This window comes from Delphinapterus leucas, chromosome 20 (genome assembly GCF_059928025.1).
Source record: "Delphinapterus leucas isolate spDelLeu-1000000601 "Yukka" chromosome 20, BTC_Dleu_Yukka2, whole genome shotgun sequence".
Lineage (NCBI taxonomy): Eukaryota > Metazoa > Chordata > Mammalia > Artiodactyla > Monodontidae > Delphinapterus > Delphinapterus leucas.
Window position 1 is genome coordinate 50465560 of NC_143148.1, and position 24085 is coordinate 50489644.

General features: G+C 41.1%; 1 protein-coding gene across 1 annotated transcript in view; it reads right to left on the reverse strand.

Moving 5' to 3' along the window:
* ADAMTS18 (ADAM metallopeptidase with thrombospondin type 1 motif 18) overlaps positions 1 to 24085 on the reverse strand; it is an 81475-nt gene that overhangs the window by 30922 nt on the left and 26468 nt on the right. Inside the window, 4 exon segments of the mRNA XM_089903331.1 lie at positions 12951 to 13195; positions 13924 to 14047; positions 14873 to 15003; positions 19176 to 19348. Of these exon segments, the coding sequence (XP_089759457.1) occupies positions 12951 to 13195; positions 13924 to 14047; positions 14873 to 15003; positions 19176 to 19348 (673 nt within the window).

Genomic DNA, 24085 nt, shown 5'->3' on the forward strand with positions numbered 1-24085 from the left:
AACTTTCATATTGAGTTTCCCACCTTCCTTCCCTTAGGTGAAGCAAAAATATGTAAAGATCCTCTGAAAAGTAAAACGTCTGCGCTAAAAGTAGTTAATAGCAAGAAGGCAACTACTCCATTTCATACTATCAAGGTAATAAAAGAAGCTTACTTATGCAGCCACGTCAAGAAGAGAAATAACTCCCACGATTTACTGTAAATGTGCACGAAATTATGCAACTTTAAATGACTAACTCATAACATATGTCGTAGCTGGTTACTGTCATATTACTAGTATAGTTCTATAGCCAATGGCCTACAGGACATATTGTTTATATTCTTTTGTTGGACATATTAATGCATTCATTGAATGCACAAATGAATAAGACTCTCAAGTTTAAAAAAAAATCAAATGACTCACGGCTTCACTATAATGTCTGTGTATCTGTAAGGTCACAGGGGAGTTCTATGTGTAATCACGTAGGCTGAAGGACAGTATTTGTATAAACCAGCAGAAAGCTGACTTTAGAATTTACTTTAACATCAGCTCACAAAGCCTTCTTAAAGAGAGTAATTATTTAAACAAATAGACACCAAGACCAAATATATAAAAGATGAGTATTTGCCAATTACATTATTTGCTTCTCTATGATAATTCAGGCATTCTCTGCCCTTTTTCTAATCCTGTATGAGGAACAAAGTAGCCAAGAATGGAATACACAGCAGTTGTCTTATCTTCTACTGTTTGATGCTTGCAATAGCCAATCCTTTGGAAATAGACTGATCGTCTGGCTGAAAGAATCTCTAGGTCCCTTCTTTACTCCATTCTGAAGAAAGACTGGACTTTGTTTAAAAAAAAAAAATGTCAATCCCACCCACAGGAATGGCTACATAATTTGCGGGGCCCAGAGGAAAATGGAAATGCAAGGCCCCTCGTTTAAAAAAATGATTAAGGATTTCAAGCTGGTGACAACAGAACAGTGAACCAAACATAAGGCACTTCTGGGTCCAAGGTCCCCTGTGACTTTGCGGGTTCCACGTCCATGAAGCCACCTCTGCCCAACCTTAAGGCTGAGGTTTTCTCACCTGCATCAGTTTTAAGACACAATTTAAAATGTTCCAAATTCTACATGGTCCTGCGGTCTAACAATGACTTTGCCCACTCCTCTCAGTGGACATGACACCCACTAATTTGGCAGGCTCGGCTATACCTAAGTACCTCAGTGTGACCATGACCATCACCTTGACCACAGACAGCGCGACCCACCCGACGCTCGGAAGCAGGACCGTGGGACGATGTGTGATAAGCGCGTAGCTAAGATTCTAACTGCCTCTGTGGATGCTGAGGAGCGAACACATCTGAAACAATACGTCATTTGAAAATGCTAATTCCCATCACTCACATCTATTTAGAGATATTTTCAGTGACCCTGTCAAGCGCAGTTGATAACTTTTTTCAGCACCAGTGGAGAACACAAAGGCCCTCCATGTCACATGGATGCCACAACCCTCCCCCACCCCCCATCGTAGCACAACGTCACAATAACGCCCCGTGCTGCGCGTCGGACTGTATAGCCCAGCTGTGAAATGCACAAGTTTGGAAAGACTGCCAGCAATTCAGTCTACTTAACTGGACTCAGTCCAGAGGATTTTCCAGCCAACTGGCACTGGGTCTCTAACTTACAGTTGGCAAGCAACCTCCTTAAATGCTTCCAGGTCCTCAGTAGAACTGTTCAGTGTCTACCTTTAACACACCAACCACCTGACTTCAGACACAGCACTCAGCAGCTCTGACCGCGGGGTGCGGAGCTATAAAATTTACAGCTTCTTAAGTTGGAAAACCACAGACGGGGGCTGGACTCTACCAACTGCCCTCTGAAGGAAGGGGGATGCAGGCTCCGCTTGGGGCACACGAAGTTAAAACAAAGGACACATTGAGTAATCTTGGGTAAACGGCTTGCTTTCTGTCACTCCCACTTTTAATTTTTAATGTGCAAACTATAAATGCCTTCAATCAGCTTCATTTTTGTTTCATTACTTGAGGCCCCTTTTTCCTTTTAAGGAAGTTGTCCTAATTCTCCCATGGAAACTAAAGAGTTATGCATAGGTTCTGAAGACCGACTTTTTATTTAGTGCCTGCTTGGAAGCTTATTTCTTGTCTTCAGTAATGTACTTGATCGCTTTAAAAAAATTACAGCAGCAATACCTAGTGTTATGCCAGGCAAAGCACTGTACAAGCATTATCTCATTTAAAGCTGATAACAACACTCGGGACTTCCCTGGTGGCGCAGTGGATAAGACTCTGCGCTGCCAAAGCAGGGGGCCCGGGTTTGATCCCTGGTCCAGGAACTAGAGCCCACATGCATGCCGCAACTAAGGAGCCGGCGAGCCGCAACTAAGGAGCCCACCTGCCGCAACGAAGACCTGAGGCAACCAAATAAATAAATATTAAAAAAATAATAAAGCTGATAACGATACTATGAGGAAGGCACAGTGCTGTTAATATCTTAGTACTGTAGATGAACGCACCAATACACAAGGTCCCGTAGCTAGTAAGTAGCAACACTGAGAACGCAAGTCTCTGATATTGTCCGACTCCCAAACTGGACATCTTAACTCTTGGGACACTGCATCTCCAGCTCTGAAATGTCACATCTAGGATTCTAATTTAAAGTTCCAAAAACTGGATGAACTGTTGAAAAGACGTTGTCACTGGGATCCAAGAGCATGCTATAACATTTACATTGTGCTATCGGGTTCCAACCTGAAAATGTTGTTTCTTGAACACGCTAATATCTGACTTAAGGATACATGATTTTTAATCTCCTCAGTCTATTTTCCCCTGCATTTATAGAACTGTTGGATTTCACCATTGTTTTAACCGCTGAAGTACAACCTGCTTTATAGATTGACCCCTTCCGATAAATGATGAATTGCGCCGTACATTACGCATTGGCTAAGTCAGGGAAGGGATAGTTTTGTAGTGTGAATTCCTGTTTTTGTATAATCCTGTGATTTTTTGGAAGCCTCATGATGTGAAAAATCAGCCAGTTGTCTTTGCCTTCTTGTTTGTTTCAAAGCCTGAAAAACATGACCAGGTATCACCACTGCTATTAGGTGTGAGTGAGTTGGATTTGACAAGACACAGCACCACAAAGATCCCGATCGGGGCCTTGGAAGTACATCTGTGAGGCAGCTTCAAAGGTGTGGGCTGACACATTGAACCCCGACTACAGTTCTAATTCAACTCATCAACATTCCTCAGAGTTTAGTGAAGAGAAATAGTGTTCTCTGACCTGTCACAGAAGTATTTGCCATGAGTTAACTGGAGGCCTGCACTTCAAATAGCAAATGGCAATCTCTAGACAAATGATGTGGCATCATGAAAGCACATCTGAATCGTCCTCTGGAGTCTGGAGTTTCCCATCATGTGTTCTGAATTTATTCTCCATTACTTCTTTGCCTCTTTTGTGTTTTGTGTCTTCACCCCATCCCTGCTCCTTGGATAATCTCCTTTCCCTTACACTGATTTTATCGTGAGGCACATCTTTACTCATTTCAGCCCCTTCCCCTTGTGGGGGGCGGGGGATGCAGACAGCAGGGTCACAAGGAAGGAGCTGGCTGAGAAGGTAAGTCTCTGTCAGTGATGCTTGCACACGGTCAACTCAGTGATCAATGTGCCTGTCTACCTGGTCCCCCGCCACCCCATCATCTCCTTTTGCCAAAGAGCGGAGGAAGTTGTTTATTATAGTAATTTTCTTTAGATGTCTTTTTCTGCCTTGAAACTGGCCTGTGGTTAACCTATTTCTCACTTACTGTCATTACAAAGGCTGCTGTATTTGTCAGCTGCAGGATTCTCTCTCGGTACACGATTCATTGGGAAAGGGTTTTCAAAGAGTTAAACACGCCCTTTTGCCTCTTAACAGAGAGAGAAAAAAAATCCTTAACATAAAGGAGAGCTTTCATTTTTAAGACTTTTTTTTTAAAAAAAGGAATGCTGTAAAAACACAGGGGATCATATTTCAGTCCTAGACTAGCAACCTGTGTTATCATGTCGTCCTGACTCACTGTTTATCAGACAGAGATGAAGTTACTTTATAAATGAAACACTCATGATGAATTTCCTCACCTACCCTCCAACTGCATGACAGTTTGATGGAGAATATGACTCATTCACTGTTGTGTGTGAGAGAGAGACAGATAGAGAAACAGAGACAGAGAAAGAGAATAAAGGAGAGGAAGAAGAAAGGGGGAGGGGCACGAGAGGGGGAAGGGGGAGGCGGGGAGGTGGGGAGAAGTGGGGGGAGAGAGAGAGTGTGAGAGTGCATCAGCTAGCAAAAAAAGCTGATCTTCAGTCACTTCTAAAGAATGTATCATCTCTAAGTGGACACCTTCACTAATCACGAAAAAAAAAGAGAATTTTTGTGTTTTTCATTCTCATTGCCAAGGCTCCCTAAAATTATATCTTAAACGGGCCTTTTGCACTGCACTTATACAAAGGACAAAACCAGTGACCTTACATTACCTATAGCTCAATCTCAAAACGGAAAAACATTAAATTTTCAGCCATACTCAAAACGCCCAGCATATCGACGTCTACTTCAGATTAAATGATTATTTTTCAACGAAGACGTGTAAATTTCGACTCTGAACTTCAGTTTTCACATTTCTACCACTTCAACATTTAATTCCTTGTACAAGACACACACATACACACACACACGCACACGCACACACAATTTAGCTATGTGATGTGCAGAAGATTTAGTTTTTCTTGTGTTCCCAAACCCAGTAAAATAAATACGGTAGGTCTATGCATAGTATCCTGAAGACTATTGAAATATAAGCTGACTTTTAAATCTTTCAGATGACTAATGAGTGCACTAGTTCAATGAGAAATTCCTTAGACTCTGTGCCAGACTCATGTTGTAGGGGATAAGCTGAAATAAAGAAAGATGTGGAAATGATCTAGTTTATAATAACTGTGTCTGTAGTGATCTCAGAAAGTATATGGTTGCCAAATCAATATTGATTTCTTTCTGTGCTGGGGTGTGCACGTGTGTGAGTCATTTTCCCCTGGGCAATGCAGAAATATGATACAGGGTCATGAACATTAGCTCCATTTCTCCAAGTCATTTACATGTATATGTATGTCTGTACTTCAAAATAAAAAGTTGATTGATGGACTTAAATAATGCCTAAAAATTTAAGACCTCAGACAATCATATAAATCCTTGATTACCCTTAGGAATTTCCTCTTGGCCACTGAGGAAATTAAGGGGCCAGCTCACCCTAAATTGACATCCACCTGTTGCTAATGTTGGACCATGTAGAATCCGGGTTCCGAGAAGAATGAAGGTTTGTAACAGAGACTGCATTTGAAAATTAGGCAGGCGCATGACTTGGTGATAAAAGTGAAAATCTGTTTTCCATTTAAACTGAGCTTCCCTATGAAGACATTCTGTAAAGTTCTGACATTAAAAATAACCAGAAGCAGAAGACACTTTTGTGTCAGGCCATGCACTTATTTCTTGAGGTTAACTGACAGCAGTCAATCTGTCCCAGGACTGCATTACCCCTGCCTTGCACTAGAAAACACCCAGAAATAAGTGAAAAGATCTGTTAAACCCACCACCCTGGGAGGGCAAGTTGCTGTTCTCCCAGATTAAGGTAAGTCAACTGTGAGCTAACTGGTCAGCAAGTTCTTACGTGTAAATTATTCACTTTGGGAAAGGCAAGCCGTTCAGAAAGCAGATCGATTCTTCAAATGCAATTGAGGAGATCAAATTTCAATATTTAAATGCCCTTCACTGTACTTAACTTTCAACTGTACAATTCTAGGACTAGTCCTAAGAGATGATGAAATCCAGTGGTTTTTAAAATGTGTACCGCAGAAGTCTAAGCCTTTCAGAGAACTTCAGATTACGACTGTGGTTTGGGACAGAAGGGCAGAAATGGGGAGGAGAGGCTGGCCTCTGGGCCCTGTCACTCTTGACTTTGGTCAGAGAAAGTCTCCTTGCACTCGATTTATTGTCTCCATGTATGATTTTTCAACTTGGAAAGAAGATTCTACTATTTATTTATTTTATTTTTAATATTTATTTATTTCTTTGGTTGCACCAGGTCTCAGTTGCAGGAGGTGGGCTCCTTAGTTGCAGCACGTGGGCTCCTTAGTTGCGGCAGGCAGGCTCCTTAGTTGCGGCCCGTGGGCTCCTTAGTTGTGGCATGTGAACTCTTAGTTGCGGCATGCATGTGGGATCTAGTTCCCTGACCAGGGATCAAACCTGGGCCCCCTACATTGTGAACGTGGAGTCTTATCCACTGTGCCACCAGGGAAGTCCTTCTACTCTTTAAATGAATGAATGAATTTTATCATTGGATGTCATTCATTCAGTAAATTTTTGTTTTTGAGTGACCACGACGTTCCAGATACTGTGCCAATTGTGGAATCTACAAAGAGGAGTTAAGTCATCTTTTGGCAACATAGGGTTTCAGGTGCTTAGAAGTGCTTCAAGACAGTGTTACAGGACAGAGTAGAAGATATTAGTTTAGTCTGGGGAAATCATTTCCCAAATGAGAAGACTGGGCCTCAGATAGTTTAAGTGACTCACGCAAAGTGACAGAGGAGTATCTGAGTGACCCGTATCACCAACTATTTATAGAGATGTTCCCTGTTCAAACCCACGTTGCTTCCAAAAAGAATGGGATCAGCCTACCAAAACTCGCTCTTTACATTTTTTAAAGACCTGAGACTATAATGATTTGCTGACATGATTTATGTCTTAACCATTGGTGCATCTCCAATGTCTATACAGGGCTGGGCCCAAATGGGCACTCAGCAAAAGTTTAGTTTTCTTCTATCAGACGTCAAGAGAAAATAAACAGAGGAATACTGCTTTGAAGGTAGCTACCTAAATCAACACATGCCAAAGTAGATGAAGATAAGACTTAGCTAAGATATTGGGAGGATCTGATTAAAATAAATGAGTGAGATATAAAAAGGGACATTATCCTTACACTGCTATCCTCATGTGTTCTGGCAAACACACCCTTCTGCTGAATTTTACACTATAATACGAGCTCAGTGAACGTGCAGTCATTTTAAGCGGCCAAGAGAGAAAATGCTTTCTTTCACAGACTTATACTTTCTGTGGATAGAACAGCACTTTCCATTTGGTAGGTTCCCACTTTCATCATCCCACAGGATTGTGAAACACATTCAACATTTCGTATTGGACTGAACATACTTTTGGCTCCAAAAGTATTCATTTTAGTTCAATTCATAGTTGCATGGAAAGGCATATGAACTTTATTTAACTTCCTTTAAAGAAGAAGGCCATGGATTACTTGGATGTTGATATATAGCCCAGTTTGGGAAAATGTAATTTATCACTTATTGTGATTTTCAGTTTTTAAAGTCACTGCGTTCTCTCGATTTTGGAAAGGCATGAGCATGCGATAAAAACTGACCTGAAATTTGATGATGTTCTCCTGAGAGCAATAAAGTACAATTTAAATATTAAAGTCATTAGCCCAAATTCTTTGAAAAGATAAAATAGACATAATACGAGGTTACTGGATTGGATTTTTAAAAATCTCCTAAAATAGTTGCAAGTTTTGAATGAAACCATAACTCCTTTAAAAAATACAAGCAAGGCATGACCAATTAATCATACATGTTTCCCTCTGGAATATTTTCAGACAAGTCACATTCTTAGGACATCAATTGAAGCTTTCATGGAATCTGTAAGTAGAATGTATACATAAAGTAAGACTTTGTAAAAACAACAGCTAAGCAAATGTGACCTTACTGCATTGTGGTGAGACTACAATTTTGTATTTATAGAGATCTTATTATAGTTTTTACCCTATTTATATAGTAGGGAAAGTTATTTTGTAAAACCGTACATATCCAGTTGAACCTGGGGAAGACTTTATGTTTTTATAATTTTACTAGATCTATCCAATAATTTATCCTTACATTTTGATTGTTTGTGTGTTTGCTTTTTTCCCCCGAGGAGGTGTCTGTATCTGCAAGGACAATCCATCTGTTTTTGTTTGTTTCTTAGTTTGTTTTCTGGCCGTGCCCCACGGCTTGTGGGATCTTAGTTCCTCGACCAGGGATTGAACCCAGGCCCTCGGCAGAGAGAAAGAGGAGTCCTGACCACTGGGCCGCCTGGGAATTCCCTGTAAGAAAATCGATGACGAACCTGACCGATTCTGCAGAACTCCATCACAAATTAAGGCCACCCTTCCATTTCTCAAAAATAGCTCCTAATCGTCAGGAAAATGTTTGGACCTGGTGAACAGTCCAAAGGTTTACTTTTAATCAGCACTAAATAATGGAGATGAGTGAGATAAGGAGCTACGCTTCAATTAAGCAAAGCCCAAATAAAAATTCTCGGCTTCAGGCTGGCATAGCGTTCGGTGACAATGTGGCCATTATCTGGTCAATTTGATCAACACAGACAATGACAGGGGACATTCAGGTTCTAAAGATGAAAGTCAGAAGGAACTCTGTGATTCTGCTTTGCACTTTCCATCACTTCCTGTCTCATTCTTTGTTGTGTTTTCCCGCAGATAACGTATGTTTAACAGCAAACCTTAAATTACAAACAGAACTGTGAAAACCTACCGGAATGACTTTGTGATTATGAAGAAAACTGGACAGAGAAACAGCAACGACAAAACATGGCTGCTTGTCATCAAGTAGTAAAACACATATTTCTTACGAGGAATCATTTGGACTTAGTTCTGGTTGCCCGGGGCAGAAGCCCTGAGAGACACCCACCTTCCAATTTGGTAACTTTCTAGCCACAGAACTTGGTTTGTGTACATCTGCTTAGAGATGGATCAAAGGCCTCGTGGCAAAACTAATGAAACCATGTTGCTCTAAAACGAATCCCTTGCAAGCTAAATATACCTCTCTAAAGAAAATACACCTTTTCTAAAGAAATGGAAAAGATGTTTGCTGCTCAAATGCTTGATAGAAAAGAAATAAATATATGCACCTAAAAAATTAGGACTGAATAAAAAGTCTCAAAATCTTTAACCAGAAAGTTCGATTCCTATGCCTTAGGTGTAATTACAGGGTGATTTTAGGGCCTTGATTCATTGTTGAGCTCCAAACTATCCTAAAAATAGTCTAATTTGATTTGGGGTTCCTAATCTCATCTTCTGAAATAAAAGAAACAACCCAATCAAAAAATGGGCAGACGATCTTAATAGACATTTCTCCAAAGAAGACGTACAGATGGCCGAAAAGATGCTCAACATCACGAATTATGGGAGAAATGCAAATCAAAACTACAACGAGGTATCAGCTCGCACTGGTCAGAATGGCCATCATCAAAAAGTCTACAAACAATAAATGCTGGAGAGGGTGTGGAGAACAGGGAACCCTCCTGCACTGTTGGTGGGAATGTAGATTGGTGCAGCCACTATGGAGAACAGTATGGAGGTTCCTCAAATAACTGACAATAAAGTTGCCATATGATCCAGCAACCCCACTCCTGGGCATATACCCAGACAAAACCGTAATTCGGAAAGATACACGCACCCCAGTGTTCACTGAAGCACTATTCACAATAGCCGAGGCATGGAAGGAACCTAAATGTCCATCGACAGAGGAGTGGATAAAGAAGATGTGGTACATGTATACAATGGAATACTATTCAGCCATAAAAACGAATGAAATAATGGTATTTGCAGCAACACGGATGGACCTAGAGATTATCACACTAAGTGAAGTAAGTCAGACAGAGAAAGACAAATACCATATGACGTCACTCATATAGGGAATCTAATTTTTAAAAAATTATACAAATGAACTTATTTATAAAACAATCATGCAGATTTAGAAAACAAACTTACGGTTACCAAAGGGGAAATGTGGCAGCCAGGGATAAATTAGGAGCTTGGCGGTGCTTTGTGTCCCCCTTGAAGGGTGGGATAGAGAGGGTGAGGGGGAGACGCAAGAGGGAGGAGATATGGGGATATATGCATATGTATAGCTGATTCACTGTGTTATAAAGCAGAAACTAACACACCATTGTAAAGCAATTATACTCCAATTAAGATGTTAAAAAAATAAATATGTAAACACACACACACACAAATTAGGAGCTTGGGATTAACACACACACACACATTCACACACACACACACTACTATATATAAAGTAGATAACCAACAAGGACCTACTGTATAGCACAAGGAACTCTACTCAATACTCTGTAATAACCTATATGGGTAAACAATCTGAAAAAGAATAGGTACATGTATATGTATAATTGAATCACTTTGCTGTACACCTGAAACTAACACAACATTGTAAATCAACTATATTCCAATATAAAAAAAAAAAGACCTGAGAGGGTTGGAAGAATATTTCCTAAAGACAGCTGCTCTCAATTGTGAAATCTTTGCAGGACCTTCTATCACACAGACAGAGATGACAGGACCTAGTATCTCAAGTTCACAAGATAATGGGAAATTAACCCACGGTCAAGACCTAGGGCCAGGGTTGCAAACTCAAATATCTACTGGGACCAGAAGTTCCTTTTTCGTGAAAGATGTCAAAATCTATATTTTTATAAGAAATCACCTGATATTAAACCTCTGATCCATTTTTAAAAAATTATGAAGATCTGGGAGCTGGATTTGGCCTGTGGTTGCCAGTTTGCTCATCATGGTCTGAGGTTTAGGTTTTTAAAAAATATATCTGTTATATGCTCAGAAGGCAGAAGTATGGTAACAGTTAGAAACGTTATGCGCCAAGCACTCTGTAAGCACTGAAGTTATCTTCAATTCTTCTTATGCTAGCACTGACAGTCAGCTGGTATTGTTTGCCCATTTTTACAAATGTGGACATTAAGTGACACAGAGGTGAAGATACTTGTCCAAGTTACATAGCTAATTACAAGTCTGTACTCTTAACCATACAATGGGTACAACATCTGACTTAGAATCCAAAGTTATGTTTGGTCTATATACAACGGAATATTACTCAGCCATTAAAAAGAATGCCATTTGCAGCAACATGGATGGACCTAGAGATTAACATACTAAGTGAAGTAAGTCAGACAGACAAAAACAAATATCATGATATCACTTATATGGAGAATCTAAAAAAAAAAGATGCAAATAAACTTATTTACAAAACAGATATAGACTCACAGTCTTAGAGAATGAACTTCCGGTTGCCAGGGGGAAGGGTGGGGGGAAGAGATAGATTGGTAGTTTGGGATTGACATGTACACACTGTTATATTTAAAATAGATAACCAACAAAGACCTACTGTATAGCACAGGGAACTCTGCTCGATACTCTGTATTAACCTAAATGGGAAAAGAATTTGAAAAAGAATAGATACATGTATATGTATAACTGAATCATTTTGCTGTACACCTGAAACTAACACATTGTTAATCAAATATACTCTAATATAAAATAAAAATTAAAAAAATAAAAAACGCAGTGCTTAAGAATCCGCCTGCCAATGCAAGGGACACGGGTTCTATCCCTGGTCGGGGAAGATCCCACATGTGGTGGAGCAACTAAGCCCGTGCGCCACAACTACTGAGCCTGAGCTCTAGAGCCCACAAGCCACAACTACTGAGCCCACGCACCACAACTACTGAAGCCCGCGCACCCTAGAGCCCGCGCAACGCAACTACGGAAGCCCGTGCGCTCTAGGGCCTGCATGCCACAACTACTGAGCCCGTGTGCTGCAACTACTGAAGCCCGTACACCTAGAGCCCGTGCTCCACAACAAGAGAAGCCACCACAATGAAGAGTAGCCCCTGCTCGCTGCAAATAGAGATAGCCCGCGTGCAGCAACGAAGACCCAACACAGCCAAAAAAAAAAAAAAAAATGTATTTCATAGCAAAAATTAAAATAAAATAAAATAGGTCCCTTCAAGGGGGAAAAAAGTTCTATGTAGTCATACTTTTAAACTATCTTTTTTTATTCATCTTCCTTAGTAAATGTTTAAGACTAGTACCTTAAATAATAACAATAATAGCTGAATTAAGCTTATGTTTCCTTGATTCCAGAAGAGTATAGCAGTGTGACTGGACTGAGAGGAGATATCATACTTGTAGATGGAAAAGATTTGGGCTCCAATTCAACTCTGCTTTTTTCCTAGCTATGTGAGTTAGGCAAATCTTTTAACATTTCTTCACACTTCTTTGCTTATTTTTCTGGCAAGTCAGTGAGGTAGGTTTTCTATCCCAATTTTGCAAGTGAGAAATTGAAACTCCACGTGACTAACAGGAGTGCCTGGTCACATGAGTCCTCAGTACATGGTGGCCACGACTTCTACACAACCTCAAGCAAATCACGTGCCTCTGAAAGTGCACGATTAGCCCCATTTTACACACTGGAAAAAGCAAACCCAGAGACGTGACGAGGACCAAAGAAAATGTACCCAGGATAATTGCGTTACAGAGTCATTTGCAGACATGGTGGCTGTTTTTATTATCCTCATCATTACCCACTTATTTTTTTTCTTTTCTCACCTCTAAAGAAATGATAGCTTACAAAAGTAAGGTGGTTTGCTATGACTAACACTTTCCTGACATCAAGCAAGTGTGCTTTCTGTTACATCACTCTGCCTCCTAGGCCAGCGGATCTATGTGATGAACAGCCACCATGGATGATCCCAACAGCAGACACAGACAAAAACTGGAATCATGTAAAGACGATTCCTTGTATATTCCTCAGCATTCAGAACAGCCAAGTGTACCCGCATCTGCATGTGAACATCAACACATTCTCTCCGGGACCCATTGGATCCCTGCCCGCTTCCCCCAGATGGAGCTGCTGTCTTTTCCCCTTTGCACATTGAGATTTAGCCTATTAGGAAACAAATTTGAACTAGGATTTTTTTAAGCTAGCTCAAATCGGGGTCATCACTATAAATTCCACAAGAGGCACTGAGAACTGAATAAAGAGAAGGGGCTTACTTCAAAGACCAGGGTCTCATTGGTGGGTCCCAGCGCGGACAGGCGTTCTGGGTGGTTGAAGGTGCGCTGGTACTCAAACACCGTCCCCGCGAAGGCGAACTCCCCTGGCCAGTCGATGCTCCAGCCCCCCGTGAGGTAATACTTGTGACTGAGGCTTCGGACGGCGAGGTAACTGGAGGATATCTGAAGCTCCTGGACCTCGATGCTGCGGGCGCCCGGTGGGACGGTGACAACCGGATAATATTCTAAGTGGAAAAGAACAGAATATTTCTGACATCCACATCGTGCATTGGAGATGGGCTCAGAGACAGGTAGTGGCCATTTTTACAGAGTGGGGTGTTTGACCATCAGCTGACATTCATTTCTACTCTTATGAAGTGAAAACACTCAGTTATTTCATTTTCCAAGTGGTAGGAACACCAGAGAGAGAAAATGGGTGACCTTTTCCCAAGCACATGTGTGTGGACAGAAAACGCTCTTCCCTTTTCCAGAACCACAAAGGCCATGCAACTCAAGGATGCTTTTTATTTTTAATCTACCTGGAAAAAACTTGGAGCCACCTATTCTCAACAGTGATGTGCAGGAGACAGGGCTCAAAGTTCAATTCTACTCCAGATAATGAGAGAATTGCTTCAAATATTCATCTGACACTGTAAGTGTGGACCATCTAAGTTTCATAATTCTTTGTTTAACAAATGCACGTGGGGCATATGGCAGCCTGGTCAGAATATTGAAATTGCTAAGCAGAAAGGCGTTTGCTGAACACCCCTCTGGGGTGTATGTATTGATGAAACTACTCACACGAAAAACCCACCAATCCTCCCTTGCTCTTGCATAAGCACCAAAAGCCATCATCTACTGTGTGTCAGGTGAGTTAGTAAAAGGCTCAAGCGTACTTAGCATGACTTAAGTTTGCCCAGCAGCAAAGGGTGCGTCCCACCAACGACAGCACTGAATTTGCAGCATCACTTACCATTCGCTTTGTGCTGGTTGAGGTACAGGCCTTTATAAAACTTGCAAGTTGAATTGTCACCTTTGCAAACACCACAGGCATCTGAAACTGCTTTAGAGCCAAGTTCATGATCGCATCCCACTGGCTGTAACCAAAAAAAAAAAAAAAAAAAAAAGGGAGAAAAGTCAAAGACTATAGAAGCCAGTAGCTTAGAATAACCAAGAGGTACATGGTTTTCCATATTTACTGAACATTAGGAAGGTAGGGCAGATTTATGGTTAAAAGCAGAGTCTCAAGTTTGACTAGGCATTCAAATCCTTCCTCTGTCATGACTGGATGTAAGATTAGGTAAGTTACATAACTTACAGACATCTGTAAAACTGGAATGAAACGTCACCACTGCTACTAATGGGAGGGGAATTTATTCAGGCCAGCTCTACCAGTGAAAAATAAAAATGCTGGGATACCACCCCCTTCCCCACCACGAACACACACACAACCCTTAAAAGATCACAGAGCTCACAATCAAATTAAGACCAAAGAGAAAGTGGATCCCGGAAGAAAAAGAAAAACTAATCTGAAATAAACAGAGTGCTATTTCCGAACACACTTATGAGGTTCTAATCACAGGGTGAAAATACTTAGTGAACACGAAAGAAAAGTCTACTACTACTATTATTTACATTCTAATTGAATTTTGACAACTACTGTGTAAAGTAGAATATATCATCATCTCCATATGTGGAAAGAGTGAAAAGGCAACTCAAAACACTGGATGGGGGTCACACAGAAATTAAGAGGGAATTTGGAGATAAAACTCACATCCAACTGGAAAATGTTACCCTCTTCCCCCCACACCACCTGCTTTTATCCAGACCCAAGAATCTCTTGGAACACTTCTCACGCTATGCATTTGATAGGAGGCAACACAAGCATGACCATACACCCCAAAGCAGAGATGTTCTCTTACTTCACAAATCCCATCAATGCAAACATCATTTTTGTGTGGGGAGCAAGGAGTTCCGTCTTTCACCTTGCTGGACATGGCAAAAAAGAATTCAAAGTTCTCAGCCTTGCAGTACAGCTTACATCGATCTTCCTCTAGAAGCAAAGAGATCAAAAGAGGTCATGGTCAAGAGGAAATCATAGGAAAATGACACGAGTACCAAAAAGATGAGTTAAATTTAATTAGAAAGCTATTACGATCAAGATGGAAGATGTTACACACAGTTTTCTGGGCAGATGTGTGTGGCTTTTAAAAATATGAGTTCCTTTTAGTAGTCCATATAACGTCTGCTTTAACATTGATACATGAGAATTTTATTTCTCTAATCCTGAGTAAGAGCCATAATACACGTGGTTGGTGGGTTGTGTCACTACCCTCCTTGGATAGTAGATATTTAAGGCTTTACAGGCCCTGAGGTCAGCCATTAACATTATGTAAATGAAGGACAATTGCTGTGTCCCAATAAAACGTTATTTTTTTTATTTTTTATTTTTTTTGCGGTACGCGGGCCTCTCACTGTTTTGGCCTCTCCCGTTGCGGAGCACAGGCTCCGGACGCACAGGCTCAGCGGCCATGGCTCACGGGCCCAGCCGCTCCGCGGCATGTGGGATCTTCCCGGACCGGGGCACGAACCCGTGTCCCCGGCCTCGGCAGGCAGACTCTCAACCACTGCGCCACCAGGGAAGCCCTAAAATGTTATTTTTAAAAAACGGGCCAGATTTGGCCCACAGGTCATAGTCTGCTGACTGTGATTTAGGACACGGATTAGTTTACATATTTATTCAGTCTGTTAAGAGCGAAAATTCTAGGCACTTTGGAAAAAAGGCATATGGTCAATAATGTTTATAAAACATATAGAAAAGAATCATGAAAAGGAGGAGGAAGCAAACAAACTAAACATTCAGGTTAAAAAAATGTAATTTTTATTGATAATTAAGTCCCTGAGAGGTTTCTGGTATCACAGGCAAAAACAAAGAAGCATTATCTCTATAGAGCACTTGTTATCAGAAAGGAGTTGTGCCTATTTCTCCAATAGAAAGAGTTCTTTCTTGGCCAGGAATTCCAGATGACGTTTCTCCCATGAGACCTGATGTGCAACCGTGTGATATCCCTGATAACAGTCTTACAACAAACGTGTAAACAGTTTGCAAACGGTTGTGCTTCATAAAACCTCTCAATAAAAGACAAAGTCAAAAATATGAAGGCAGTGAAATTATTATGGTCCAAATATGCAGCCATGTGGATGGATTCCATTTTTTTCTCACCTAGGAATTCTTTCTAATAGAAGTTTTATCTCACGCCTCCTACCCTGTGCATATGAGATTAGGGAGCTGGAAGGCATGTTACCCTCTTTTTTCTCCCTCATTCCCAGGAATTAACAAGTTCTAGAAAGTTCAGTTTTTCCAGTACAGGTTCCTGGGAAAGTTTAGGAACTAGTCTATTAGAAAGAAACAAAGAAGCTGGGGCAGGGGATAAATTAGGAGTTTGGGATTAACAGATACACACTACTATATATAAACAGATAAACAACAAGGTCCTACTCCATAGCACAGGGAACTATACTCAATATCTTGTAATAACCTGTAATGAAAAAGAATCTGAAAAAAAATATATATATACACACCAACTGAATCACTTTCCTGTACACCTGAAACTAACACAACATTGTAAATCAACTATACTTCAATTAAAAAAAAAGAAACAAGGGGCTTCCCCGGTGGCGCAGTGGTTGAGAGTCCGCCTGCCGATGCAGGAGACACGGGTTTGTGCCCCGGTCCGGGAAGATCCCACATGCCGTGGAGCGGCTGGGCCCGTGAGCCATGGCCACTGAGCCTGTGCGTCCGGAGCCCGTGCTCCGCAACGGGAGAGGCCACAATAGTGAGAGGCCCGCGTACCGCAAAAAAAAAAGAAAAAAAGAAACAAGAAGAAGGAAACTCATCACTGGAAGACAAAGACTGTCTATGTTTATGAATAAATTCTTTCCCAAACTGCATGAATGGCACAGACCTTCAAATCATGGTCAGTCTTTTCGATTTTAAATAAGTATCAAAAGGAGAAGAGGGAAGGATGAGAAGGCCTTTAACTTTTCTGTCTCCCACTCTAGGATGTGCGACCCTAAGTGTCTGTTTTTTATTCTTTATTTTTATTTTTTGGCCAAGCGGCATGTGGGATCTTAGTTCCCTGACCAGGGATAGAACCCATGCCCCCTGCAGTGGAAGCGCGGAGTCTAAACCGCTGGACTGCCAGGGAAGTTCCTGGGGTCTCTGTTTTATTCAATGTACTCGCCGCTGTATCTAGCAGAGTGTCTCCCAGGCAGTAAGTATTCAGTCAACATCTGTTGAGTGAATGAATGAAATGCCAGGCTCCCTACCTGGTAAAAACTGCAATAATATTAGTGAAAGAAATTTGAAATCAAAAACCATCTTATAAGTCACAAAGTTTATCTGCTTCACTTTCTCTTTATGTATTCAACCCACAACTTATCTAAAGGATGATAACAACAGATTCTGTGCACACTATATTTAAAGGAAGATGTGGGAAAGACCAAGGATTATCCAAGACGACAAAGCAAAGGAAGGACAAGAGAGTCTTGGAGAAAGAACCATAGATGAGAAACATGGAATTAGGGGTGAATACAGCCAAGAGAAAATAAGTCTTCAAGTGTCAGAACTGAGAGCAACTGCAGCTATCCTAAATGTTCGTGGGAACCTGCTGCATGGTACCCTTCCTAGGTAATTTCTTAGTTCCTGATAGAATGTCTCCAGTGATAGAGCATTTACTGCTCAGGATGGGACACGCTTCCATTAAGGACAGTTGATATTTATTTATTCATTTGTTCCAAAAGTTATAAATATGTTCCAAGTGCTGTTCTTAGATGAGAGAGATACAAGCATACTCAAAACGGACAGAGGCTTCAACCCTGGGGAACCTAATAATTCTTGTGGGGAGAAAGATAATGAATAAATGCCAATATAATATCGATTCTCGCACCAAGAGCAATGAAGAATAAAGCAGGGCAAAGGATTCAGAAAATGACAGGAAGGAAGGTCTCTCTGAGGACACGGCCATAGGAACCATAGGAATTTCTGAGCACGTGAATTAATTCTGCTTTCAGAAGCAATTTCCAATAAATTGAAATCTCCCTCTGTTCAACCTCTCTTTGAATTTTTGAAGGTAACTAGTTTCTCTCCTACAGTCAACATCTGTCAGTCCCTCGCTGCTTTCTCCTAAGACACAGATTTCAGAATTTTAATGTCGGTCCCAATTTGTGCTTTTAGACAAGCAGCTTTTGGACCCAGAACTAGATTCACACTCCTGCAACGGCTGGGCTGGTGTTGAGCAAAGCTGTAGTACCATCCCCTTGGATTTGGAGATGTTACTTGTCCTAACGATGTCTCTGATTATATAGGTTCATTCTGAGCTTTCGCACAGAAGCAGCCCTCCATCTTATTTCCCATGAATTATCGTTAAATTTGGTCTCTTCCCATCCTGCATATGTACAATTGGGATTCACGTTAATCCCTTTTCCAAAGGAAGAGTGGATGAGTTCTGATAAAGCAAGTGAATGGAAAAAATGAAAAGGAAACAGCCAAAATGGTGACAGCTTATTCTGCACAGGTAACACAAAGTACGTTAAATTTGGTACTTGTACTTTGTACATATGGTAACTAAAATAAATTCTGATGCTCAGCCAAGATCAAATCAAACCAACATAAAAGGTCAAATACAAGCCATTACTTTAAGGTATAATAAGTACCAAGAACTTACTATAGAGACATTTTTCATTCATGATGCGTGTGTGTGTGTGCGTGTGCGTGTGCGTGTGTACACTCTGCAAACAGGCCTTTCCATGCTTATAATCATCTACCACCCTCAGGTACCGAGTGTGGTGTCTCTATGGCGCACATATGGTTTCATGACTTTTTGGTCTGGACAATTCATACCAATTTCAATTAACATCCCTGGGAGACTTAATTGCTGAAATGTCAAAGGTAAGTTTAGAAACGTAAGTACATTCCAAACACATGAACTCTTCGACTTATACATGTGGGAGGAAAGGGGTGTCTTGTGAAAAAAAAAAAAAAAAGTGTGGAAAAATAAACAAAACCTAAAGAAATGAATGAAAAACCGGGCCAGGACGGGTCTGGGGAATGAAACGTAAACATGGAAACTTTTTTACACAGGCAGCAACTTCTTCTGTGCTGTTCATGCACGTTACTGTTCACATAGAAACATATTTGTTTGAGGTTCGTAGAGACCAAATTACCTTCCACTTTCGTATAGGGTTTCCACTGGTAGAACCATCCACGGAAAGGTTTGCTGTTATATTCTGCACACTGCTGGGCTCGAAAATCCAAGCTATTTCCATTACAAGGGTTAATATTGCACAGCTGATATACACGGCTAGAGCCATGACAGAACTTGCCACCATACTGAGGCCTAAAAAGAAAATTAAAGATCTTCAATACTAGCAATCAAAAGGCTATTAGTCACAGGCAATAATATAAGGAGGGACAGTCAAGATGATCATGGTCACAGTGTATGCAGTCCATACAGTCCATTACAAAAATGGAAATATGTAGTCTACTACCCTTGTGTCCCAACCCTTCTTATACCCATGGCAGACATAACTAATCAATCAAGGATTTTTCTTTTTCTTTGCTTTCTTTTCTCAGCATAGCCCTTGGGTAGCCACTACCACTGCTCATCAATTTCCATGTTAGACCAAACTTACTTGCCACCTCTGAGCCAATTTTTACATTCTGGCGATTTCCATAAAGACTGATGAAGGCATACTCTTGACACTCATCCTATCACCTCATGTGTTAGGGAAATCTGTAAACACACCTAAATGTTCTTGTTAATGTAGATGCGTGCTTGTGTGCTACCCATGCAAACACACACGCCCCATTTGTTGGCATCAAAGCTCTTCCAACGCAGACCCAACTCCTCCCCAGCTTGTCTGCCATCTCTGACCACTCCCATAATCCTCCTACAGCTTGCCATGCACCTGCTGTGATGCAGAACAGCGGTCCCCAACCTTTTTGGCACCAGGCACCAGTTTCGTGGAAGACAGTTCTTCCAGGAACCGGGGTGGGGGGCGGAAGGCAGGGGATGGTTCGGGAGGCAACGCGAGCCATGGGGAGCGGCAGATGAAGCTTCACTCCCTCACCCGCCACTCACCTCCTGCTGTGCGGCCCGATTCCTAACAGGCCGTGGACCGGTACCAGTCCGCAGCCCGGGGGCTGGGGACCCCTGACGTAGAAGGTCAGTCAGGACACTGAGGATATTACATGCCATATTTTCCAATCCAGCTTTGTCAGTCACTGAGCTGATAGCTTGATGACTGTCAGACTCACGCGTGCTTTATTCTAATGGATTCTAAATTCTGGGGGGAAAAACATGTCCTTGTTTTCATCTGCATCATCACTTTTTAACGTTGCAGGTGGCCTGCTCCTTTCCTGCCAAGCACAATGGGAAATGGATTTCCAGAGCAGGGAATCCCATTAGAACATAAATAATTGTGATCTAATGGCAAGCTCTTTAAGATCTCGCTAGGCAGACTGCAAAGACCAGAAAGCAAAGTAAAAAGGAGCGTCAGCCACACTGAAAGTTACCAGGGACATCTTACCCAGCTGACTCCTCGCACAAAGCAACTGCTTCTTTTCATTCCCACTTTGTTTTGTAGTTTTCTCCTAAGGCTAGATCCCAACTACGGATCACCTCGTACAAAAGCTCAGGGCAAACATGTAACATGAAAGAAGGCTCCAAGTTAATAAATTTCTGTGATTAAAATTCCTTGTCTCTTTAGGAAGCACAGGAATGCTATAAAACACCCCTGGATTTGCTTCGGCACATTTTATCAAATTCCCCTATGCTAAAATGGATTCAACAGAAACGGGAAGTGTCACACCGCCAGAATGAGATTTTTCAGCTATTTCAAAACATTCTGGAACAACTACTAAAACATTCAACAGTCACTGTGCTAGATTAAATCCCTGAAGACTTCGTAAATCATTATCCGAAAAGCATTTCGAAAAACCTTAAAGTGCCATATGAGAGCCTTACTCTATTCCTGCTCATCTTTATGAGGCATAATTAAAATTTTCTCAGCGTAAGTTTTTCTTGTCGGAGAGTTTACAAATAAGCTTCATTTAGGCTACTCAAATTCAATAAAGTGAAAGAGGACCACGTGTGACTGCTTCAAGTCAGACGCTGTAACGTGGGAAAGACCTCAAAACTCATAGAGCCATCCCCTCATTTTATAGATGAAGTGGAAAACGGCTAATAGAGCTTCCAAAATGTGCTCAGTGAAGGTCACATGTCTAGAAAGAGACAGAACAGAGCTCAACCTCATCCCTTTGGGCTCTCCCGGATGCCGGTCCTGCCCTGCCAGGCATGCATTTAACTGAGTTAGGCTAGAGGGGCGGGGCATGAGAAGACCAAGAGGGAGACAGTGATGTCCAGTGGTTAGGGAACTGGCCTTGGACAGTGAAGCAGACCTGAATCGAAACAGACTCTGCCCTTTCCCAGCTTAACTTTAGGCAATTTTAGTTAACCACCTAATCTGTAAAATGAGGACAGCTGTGATGATTACCTGAGAGAATGTTGGTAAAGAATTTAGGGCAGAGTCTACAGCCCAGCTAGCACAAATAAATTGTAACTATTTTAAAGTGCTTTCTACTTTTAATGACTGGCAAGAATTTGGACTTTGCCATCAAATCCTCAATTACAGATACATTTTTTTCTGCAGCTTTGAACGTATTAGGATAAATTAACAGAAAATTCTACCATGATGTCCCTTGGTACAATGAGTTCTTTATCATTAAAAAAAAAAAAAACACCAGAAAACAAATATCTAGGCACCTGATTTTTTCTTTGTATTAAGCTACTATAAAGTATACCCATATTTGCTTCTGCATAATTTACCAACTCCTGACTACAAATGGTTATTCTTGGCTGAGTGGCTGATCATTAATATCAGTTGGGAGGCTCTGTTTAAAAAAAAAAAAAAATATATGTATATAACACATACATATACACATATACACACATATATTTATACATATATATTTACATATATGTGATTTACATACACCCACGGACACATATACGTAAATGATATTCCTGGGCCCTCTGCAGGCTTTCTCAATAAAAATACATGATGAGGGATATCAAGAAATCAGTGCTTTTTAAAGCACACTTGATGATTCTGATAATCAGCCGAGCCCAGAATTTACTGGTTGAAAAATGGGCCAGAGATATGATTCAACGATTCTCCTGGCACTGTGACTCCAGTGGCGTGACATTCTTTCTCAAATCGACTCATGTTTTAGGAGAGTTCTAGAATGCTTTAGCAAGCTTACTTATTTGAATTTTACTATTTGAATTTTCACTATTAATTTTCTTGAACAGAGTGTATAGGCATTTCACGAGGCTCTCTTCCAGGGACCCAGAAAAAATGTTCACTGTAAGGACTAAGACAGTGGGATCTTGGTCTGACTCTCCCATGTGCAGCTTGGGGACCCAGCAAGAGCTACTCCTCTGAATGGGACCCTCTGTCTCCCCTGGCTACCCATTTGCAAAATAACTAGAGGAAACAACAGGTTTCAACTCACGTATCTGTTCTAACCTGATTGGGAGCAAACGCCTGGAGAAGTCTTTTGAGAAGGCACAGTGGGGAGGCTGTGATCAATTAATAAGGTCTGTCACAGACACGGGAAGAAGAAGAAGGGCCATATTTGCCAGGTACTGGCCATTCCAGAACCAGATAACCTTTCAATTCTTTTGAAGCTGAAAAGTTGGATAAATCCATGACCCAACCAGAAATAATTCATTTTTTATGAAACAAACTATGTTCTGAGAAAACCATCATTACTGTGCAATGAAATGCTCGCATTGCTTTTCACGTGAAAAAATGAAATGGTTAGGCTGATCTGAACAGGCCAAGTGTTTAAACTGAAGCAAGCGAGAAATAAGTAACTTGAAAGAGGGAGAAAAAAACAGCTTTACGACAACAATGTGAAACAAGAATGGAGAACTGATTCAATTGTCTTGAAGCAGCCGATCATTTACTTGTTTTATTTGTGACTTCGTGCATAATTAAAGAGAATCCTGATTAGCCTTAATCTTGTTTAAAATGATAAAACTGCACCAAGTAGAACTACTCGAGTGATTAATTCTTTTATAGGCATCTCTAAAGTTACAGTATGCTATTTCCATGAACAAGGCCCTATTATAACGAGTGTTCTCAATCCCACAGATATGAGAGAGGTTTTAATTTAAATCTCAGGGGCGTCATTCATGCACTTCACCAGCAGAGCTATTAAATTAGGTAATCTCTTTCTTTCTTGGGGAAGTAGCGAGATTGTAAAATGTTGCGATGTATGAAAACCAGATTCATGAAATATGCTGCAAAAATGAAAAGTAATACAATGATTTTAACAATTCTATCCAAGACACGGGCTACATTCAAAGTATGAGGAGGGTGTTTTTAATAATCTGGTATAAACTGCAAATGTATCACAAGCCTCCCTACCATTAGACCTAGTTATTGGGTCTGATTAGAGCAGAGCATCTCAACTGGGAATGACTTTGCCCCCTACAGGATGCTTGGCCAAGTCTGGAGATATTTTCGTTGCCGTAACTTGGAGGTTGGGGGGAGGGGGACTCATCCTACTGGCATCGAGTGGATAGAGGTCAGGATTACTACTAAACACCCTGCCACATACAGGACAAACCCCCAAAACAAAAAATTTTCAGCCTAAAATGTCAAGAGTGCCAAAGCTGAGCGATCCTAGATCAGCCTGAGATACTGCAAGCACCTAACAAACCATGGTCAAAGCATCTCCAAACCCTCCCTTACATTTTGGAACAAACTGGCCTCTTGATCCAGCTGAGATGAAGTACAGTTTGTCTTTTCAAAAATTTCCTTTTGCTCTAATTTCATTATTTATTTAAGTTTGCAATCCACCAAACATTTATGCAATGCTTGCCACGTACCAGGCAATTTTGAAAAGCCCTTTACAAGTACCAGCTCAGTTGAGGTAGGTCCCATCATTATCCCCTTTTTACAAATGAGGGACCCAGAGCAGGGAGAGTTAGCCGTCCAAGGCCGCCTAGCAAGGAAGGGGTGGACAGGAGGCCCACTTAGGTTCCTGGGCTTGAGAGTGTCTG